Raw genomic sequence first — 7,571 nt, 5'->3', positions numbered from 1 at the left:
TATTTTGCATCTCAATTTCCCCCAAATCCACATCCTCTTCCCCAAAAAAAGGGATTATGGGATGAACCCTCTCTTTCTCCATGTGTTTTTGCACTATCCCCGCCTCTACACCAGCCACCTGAGTCATATTGCTCAGTCCACCAATTCTAACTTCATCACCAAAACCTCTATGTTCTGAATTAGGAATCACATTAGAGATCATCACCCCACTATTATTACCTTGAGATTTTGGCTTATTCCTAAATTTGTTTCTACTGCCATGCCCAACTCCCCCAATTACTCCACCACGATCAGCATCATCTACTTTAATTAAAGTAGTAGATGCCAAGTATTTTGAATAAGTATAAGCAGGCGTACCTGAATCGGAAAAGAAGGCCTCCCCCTCCCCCTCCTCCTCAGCGTCCTCGCCGGACAGCAACCAGAAACGGTTGCCCGCCGGCGAGCACCCTACTGGCGGCGGGAGAGAGCGAGGATGCGAGGCGAGCGCCTCGGGAACCACGGGGACCGGCGAGGGAGTGAGGTTGGGGTCGAAGACCCCCTGGCACGTCGCGGCGGCGCCGCCGCTTCCTCCTCCGTCTCCATGAGCTCCGCGTCTTCCTCGATTTGGATCGGCAGCCATCTGGATCCTGGGGCAGGGATCCCCATCACCACCTCCCGGGGTTGTTCCTGCTGCGCCGGAGGCGGCGCTCTCGGCTAGATCAGACGGTAGCGAAGGGAGCGAAACAGCTTCCACTTCTCCCTCTGCTCGGGGACCAGCGATTCCGCCTCGAGCATCGCCCACAGGATCACCCCCATCGCCGGCTGGCGATCGTAGTTGGGGAAGCATATGAGGATCTCCTCGCCGCGCAGCTTGTCCCGCACCAACTCCGATGCGTCGTTGAGCGACTTCGCCGTCGGAAACCAGCGGTCGATTTCCTTCAGCCGCCCCATCAGGACCTCGTCGCCGTCGGAGAGCGCCCACATCTGCTGCTCCCTCGTCGTCATCGAACCCTAACTGTCGCGGCTGCGGCGAGCGGTGAATTTCATGGGCGAGATTTGGGAGGTGTGGGGGAGAAGAGAGCCGAGGCGTTGGGCCAATAACCCCTCTCACAGCCCCACTCTCGCCATTACTCACCTCGAACCGCACCCCCACCTCGCCCCACCGGTCAGCCGCCGCAATTTCCGCGACGTGGCACGGGAACCCCACCTCCTGGCCCACCCGCCACTCCGCCTCGCGCTCCCAGCTGCATGAGTCCACCACCACCCCCTCGTCGTCGAGGAGCTCCGCCCGACGTCCACGCCGGCGGACGTAGCCCAGGTGAGGCACCGGCACCGCCACACCAAAATCTGGCACGAACACGCAGGGGAGACGTGGCGGAGACGTCGTCATCTCCGGGACGGGTGAGTTGCCATTTCTGCATGATCCATTTCTGTAAGAAAAACATACTACAGCATTGGCTGAAAAGGCATTTCGTTTCGTCCCGCCGCTAATCACGCTCGTCAACTTTGCCTGCTCTTTCTTGCAGGGAAGGCCGCTGTAGCTTGGTCCTCGTAGGATCAAGCTACCGTAGTAGCACAGCACGTGCGGGCCGGTTGTCAGAGATAAAGGAGATGAGGATAAGAAGCTTCTCCTCAGACTGCTTACTTGTAGCCTTGTAGGGCTGCCGCAGCTGGGTCGTCAGGGGAGAGATAAGGAGATGAGGATGAGAAGCTCCTCATCTCTGCCTCTGAACCACACTTGACGAAATGAACAAGCCCATTAGTCTCGTTTCAATTCGGGCCACCTTCACCGGTTCTCCGGCCTCTCTCTTGGGCACAAAACGTGTGGATCACTTGATTGTGTTGTTTGGTGCCTGCCGCTCTCCTCCTACCTCCTCTACACGTTTGGTGGCAGGAAATAAAGCGATGCCCACCTTTGCATGCATGCCAATCTGTTGGCGGCGCCACAGAATGTAGTAGGAGTACCCGTCCTATCCTAAAGGTGGCACGCGCAACAAAAATGCACACCAGCAGCATCTCAAACTGAGCACTTTTTACTCTTTTGCAGAGAAAGAAAGTGAGCAAAAGGTTGCAACATTCTTTGAGTTGACACCTACTCTGCCTGCTCCCGGGCCGTGATTGCATTTCGGCTAGAACAAATCACGACTATAAAAATCCAAAACATAATAATCCAATGGACAAAAGAGCGAGAGTCCCGAATACCTAAAGTTTTCTAACGCGCAAGCATTCAACGAAAGAGGTTCTATACCTAGGGTTTTGGCCCCACGAGCCGCCCGGCCAAACATGCGAGAACATGAGCTCGTTGAACATACTCTCGGCTGAGGGAGAACTCCGGGACCTGGAGCAAAGAACGAAACGAGAGACCCGCTGACGACATGATGAACTTGATTGACACCACCATCATCGCCATCCCCATTAAGACATGAAGGATGATGCCAATCCGCAAGATCGAGAACCAGGGATCGATTCGATTTGCGGGCCATAACACCATAACCTCCCCGGTGCACATACTAATGTGTGATACTCTAAAAGTTTGTACAAAGTTGTGACACTTATTTTGGGTTGGATGGAGTATATATCTTTTTTTAGGTGAAGGGGGGAGTGTATATCTTGATAGATGATAGAGTGGCATGCATTATTGAGCACTCCTTGAAGTGTGGGCCTGCTGTGGGAGAGGGTGAGGCATGGCATTCTTTCCTTTCCTCTTCTAAGTACTACCCGTCAAAAACGATGAATTTATATTATGGAACGGAGGGAGTAGTTATTATCTTGTTGGCAGAAAGATCAGTTTGAAAAGCGTCCAACCACACATATGTAGAATTGTTTGCTCCCGGTACATATTCTCGAGGCCAAAAAGACACGTACACGCGCCAAAAGTGATACAAATCCATCCATGGCCACTAACCACGTTACAGAAAGCATTATGTTTTTTGGAACAACAAAAAGGGAGAGCAGCTAGCGCGGCAGAGCAACCAGGGCATGACACGAGGGCTGTACGTACTCCGCTTGATGATTAGTGAAAGAGAGCAAGTACACAACCACGCCAAAGGCGCTAACCAATTATACGCAGAATAAATTAGTCGTTCCACGGTCCAAAAGACCATGCTCCTTCTTTGTGTACAAAGTGCCATGGAGATGCATGACACGGCCGGTACGTAGCTTGACTTTGCTCCGCTGGAACAAAATTATTATTTATCACCACTCCTGTCCGTTTCACCTTTTATTATTGGGCCCTGCCACGTGTGCATGCATGCCTATGTGTCGCTAAAAAAAAGAACAAAATCCCTACTCTGTGCAGCTCACCAATCCAGCGTGGCAGATGGATTGAAGTTATGCAAGCTTCCGTCACTCCGAAGTTCCAATGTTATACTCGTACACTGTACATACCTGCGCACGCATCAATGATTTGCCTTGGGTGCGTACATGATGATGGTGCGTGATCATCCACCAGCCTACGCACGTACGTTTGCACGCCTGGAGCAATTGAAGGCATGGCGGTCGACGGACAGCGACGCCGCAACCACCGATACACACACATATCCATCGACGGCGACCCCTTGGTCTCGGACGTCGACACGTTTGCCACGACGCACGGCGCGCGCGCACACACACACATTTTCGCACCGCCCGGCACATTGCTTTTTCGCCATTGATGGCCTAGTTTGCTCTCCATCGACCGATCGACCTCGTCGGCCACCATATATAGCTTGTTCGTGGATGGATATGCTATCGCACTTTAGCCGAAGAAAGATCGGATAGCGTGTGTGTGCATGTACCGGCCGGTGCAACGCATGTGCGGATGCTAGCTCAAAGTGTTAACGACGGCTAGTTAGTTAATGTACCTAACACAGAGGTTACTTAGGTTGCACACATTGATCGGGATAGCAAAAGCAACAATTCATCAGTCAGCACCATGGTGCATGAGTTGGTGATCATGGAAACATAGATACCAAGAAGATGAGACATGGAACATGGAGTAGAATTCAAGTAGTGTGAGTAATCAGAGACATATATATTATGTATCAGTATCACATAGCCTGATCGATGAACATTCACCCTTTTCCTTCCTTCCTATGATTGACTGACCAAAGTGAAAAACAACGAGACCCAACGTACGTACATGACAAGAACGGTTCATCTGCCGACCCGATGTACGACATGAACATGAGCACAACACGAATGAAAAACTCAAAAAAATTATTAACACGGAGATGGATCGACCTGCTTCTTCCCCTAACCTTACTTATTATCAACACGGAATCAACGGAATTCATCAATTAAAACGTACGTACGCCATGCATGCGCGCGCTTCAAGGTTACCATGCTCACCACGGCGGCTCAACGTCCGGCTCCATGGATCGACCGGTCGAATGGTGCAGCTGCTAGCCCCATGCCTTCCGGCGACGCGCGCGCACGTGTGCCTTGGCATGGCGCGATCGGTGCGTCGGTCGGTGGCGATCACAAGGCCAGGGCGCCGGCGACGGCCACGGCAGCGATCGCGGCCGCGCGCCACGCCGCGGAGAGGCCCGGTGCGGCGTTGGGCCGGAACCCGGGGTCCTGCGGGTAGAGCGGGCCGGGCGGGGTGAGGTAGGACGGCATGTTGGGCGGCGTGAACCACCCGGACGGCGTCGGGTTGTACCCGTCCCCGCCGGACGGGGTCGGGTTGTACCCGCCGGAGGGGGTCGCCGGGGTGTACCCGCCGGAGGGCGTGGACGGCGTCGGGGTGTAGGGCGCGGGCGTGTACCCCTCGGTGGGGGGCGGCGGGCAGTCGGCCGTGGGCGTGGGCGGCGGGTAGACGGCCTCGGGCGGCGGCGGCGAGTAGACGGGCGCCGGCGGCGGGTAGTAGACGGGCGGGGGCAGCGCCGGCTCCGGCGGCGGCGGGCTGGAGTAGGTGCACGGGATGCCGCACGGGTTCCCGCACCCGCCCGTGCACTTCTCGCCGCTGTCGTCCGCCGCCGCCACGGCCACCGCGAGGAGCGCCGCCACGAGCAGCAGCCCGCTCCGCTGCGCCGTCCACCTCGCCATGGCACCAAAAGCAAGAAAAGCTCGCGCCTTTCTGTGCTCTCTAGCTGCGCGACTCTCTAGCTTCTTCTTCCTTCTCCTCCTCTCCTTTTTTTTTCAGTGCTCGGCTCGGGGTTCGCTTCTATCTCGGTGGGGAATTTGTGTGGGTTATAATGGTCGGCCTCCCTCTCCTTGGGTGCTTTAGCGGTTGGGCTTTGTGGAGTGGAGTGGTGCGGTGGAGGCCGGTCGTCGTCGTCGCCTCGTCTCCTTTTCTTTTCATCTTCTTCCGCTGAGTGTGTGTGGGTGTATTCTAGCAGGGAGCTACCTAAGCGGCAGAATATTTTTCTGGTGGCCAAGCTAAGCATGCTGCATTATACGTACAACTTTGGACTAATCATATCGTGGATGGACCAATGTTTGTGTCCTTGCAAAAAAGGTGACGTGATTCAAACGGCTCCAACTTCTTATGCTCTGCATGATTATCTCAGTCGAGTCGATCCTACCATACAGCCCTAGCACCACCACCACCACCACTGGAAAGAAAGAGCACACATCTTTCTCTGCACCTTTTATTTTCTAGTCGACCGCTGACAGTGACCGGAATGTTTTTCATTTCTTGGTGCATCTATCAGCAGAATTTGTTATTCTTCTTGGAATCGAGACTGGGAACTGTGAGATACTACTGTACTTGCTACGTGGCGCCTCTAGCTAGTTCATGGTGCAGAGTTAACTTAATCAAAGGTCATGTCGGCAATTAGTGGGTGTTGAGGACGTTGTCGTCTTCATCTTCCGCCCTTGTTTTTCCGTCGGTGATGACAGCGAGAGATTTGGTCGAGGCCTTGACGCGTCAGTGGGCGACGCCTCCGCTCTGAAAACGTACGCTCCCTACGGGTGATGAGTAACCCCCTACCAAATGGCAGTTTCTTAACGAGTAGAAGTACATTGCTTCTGCTCCCTTTTACAGAGGATTATTGTGCAGCAATTGGTCGAGGCCTGACGCTGAATATTTATTTATTCCTCGGTACTAATCACCTTCATCTTCTGCCGGTTTGCTCCTCGGTGATGGTGAGAGAATCGGTTGAGGCCTTGACGCTTCAGTGATGACGCGGTAGACCCGTCCGCTTACCATCTTCATCTTCTGCCGGGTAATTCCTTGGTGATGGCGAGAGATTTGGTTGAGGCCTTGACGCTTCGGTGATGACGCCGGCCAAACGGAAAGGTTTCTTTCTTTCTTTCTTGATGGGGCACCTAATTTGCTTTGATGGGGTACTATTTCGTAGTGCTCCTATTCATTTCTAGCTGCATTGATTCATTCATGTTTCTTCTGAAGCTGAAGCAGTAGTGCGATCTGATTCACAGGCAGTTAGTACTAGTAACCGTAGGTTCAGTATTGAATTTCTTATTCTTCAGTTACTTTTGTTTTTGTTAAGACCCCAAGAACTGACCAAGCATGGGCTTGTGCTCTGAAAGACTGTTTGGCCATTGACATGTCTGACAGTGCTACAAGATGATAGTACTAGTGTCCAACAGTGCTGCCAAGAGTTAATAATAATATTCTCAAGAAAGAATATATGCATGTTCCAGACCATGCATCATCTCAACATCTCGTAAAGCCCCAGAATTTCAGTTGCAATGAAAAAGTTGCTAATTCTCACAAGAACAGGATGAAAAGGAAGGATGAACCCGAATTTCAGATTGTTCGTCCATGGCCTACATATATGAACTGAATTGAAGACCTAGATTACATATTTTTATAAGTTCAGCATCTTCTGACCACCCTGCAGCCTGAACTCAATCTACTGATCTACAGGAGGGGGCGAGCCAGAGAGGGTCACTGCTGCAGGAGCAGCAGCAAAGCAGAGCACACGGCGGCCACCGCCAGCCACGCCGCCGGATTCCTAGTGGGGCTCGCCGCAGCTGCCGCGAGGAAGCCCGCGTCCTGGGGGAACCCCGACCCCGACCTCGGCGACGCCGGCGGCTGCTGCTCCCACGGGAAGGGCCCCACCGCCGGCGGCCGCTGCGGGCAGAAGGGGAACTGCGTGGGCGACGTCGTCGGCGGCGTCGTCCCAGGGACGGGGCAGGGCGGCACGCACCGCGGGCCCGTGCACAGGCACACCGTGCCGTTGCCGCCGTCCGCCAGCGCGCCGGCGGCCGACAGGAACAGCCACAGCCACGCGGCCGCGGAGAGCAGGACCGCCGGCCGCGGACACGGCATCTTCAGCCGATCGGTCGCCGCTTCTTCTTGGGAATCTTGTTTTTCGGTGGGCGCCGCTGAGGTGGGTGGGGCGGGTGAGGCGAGGCCGCGCCGCTGTAGCGATGAGTTAGTGGACTGCGGCTGGAGGCGGGCGTGTCCCTACCCCGGCACGCCGGATTGGTTAAGTAGCGGGGGAGATAGAGACGTGACGTCCCATCCATGGCTACGGTGAAACCACGGCGACCGGATCCGGATTACGGTGGTGACATGGCCGTCACCGGCTGATTTTGGGCTCATCTGCGTTTCTAATTCAGCTGCGGTGAGGTTGAGGCGTTGCGATCGGGGCGGGCGTCGGTGGCGCGCGCGTCACGCTGCGAGCGAGCAACGGTACGAAAGG

The 7,571-nt window shown here is 54.7% G+C and overlaps 2 protein-coding genes across 2 annotated transcripts; both read right to left on the bottom strand.

Annotated features, from left to right (window-relative positions):
* Window positions 1-3,970: 3,970 nt before the first annotated feature.
* Window positions 3,971-5,198, bottom strand: LOC123068190 (leucine-rich repeat extensin-like protein 3). The gene has a single exon (XM_044490678.1). It carries the CDS (start codon window positions 5,002-5,004, stop codon window positions 4,438-4,440), a length of 567 nt encoding a protein of 188 aa, XP_044346613.1. The 5' UTR covers window positions 5,005-5,198; the 3' UTR covers window positions 3,971-4,437.
* Window positions 5,199-6,601: 1,403 nt separating this feature from the next.
* LOC123064248 (myc-associated zinc finger protein) lies at window positions 6,602-7,497 on the bottom strand. The gene has a single exon (XM_044487768.1). It carries the CDS (start codon window positions 7,193-7,195, stop codon window positions 6,812-6,814), a length of 384 nt encoding a protein of 127 aa, XP_044343703.1. The 5' UTR covers window positions 7,196-7,497; the 3' UTR covers window positions 6,602-6,811.
* Window positions 7,498-7,571: the final 74 nt, after the last annotated feature.

The sequence above is a fragment of the Triticum aestivum genome, chromosome 3B (assembly GCF_018294505.1).
Source record: "Triticum aestivum cultivar Chinese Spring chromosome 3B, IWGSC CS RefSeq v2.1, whole genome shotgun sequence".
In the NCBI taxonomy this organism is placed as follows: Eukaryota; Viridiplantae; Streptophyta; class Magnoliopsida; order Poales; family Poaceae; genus Triticum; species Triticum aestivum.
Note: the sequence above shows the minus strand (reverse complement) of the source record. Positions and strands in the feature narration are given on the sequence as shown.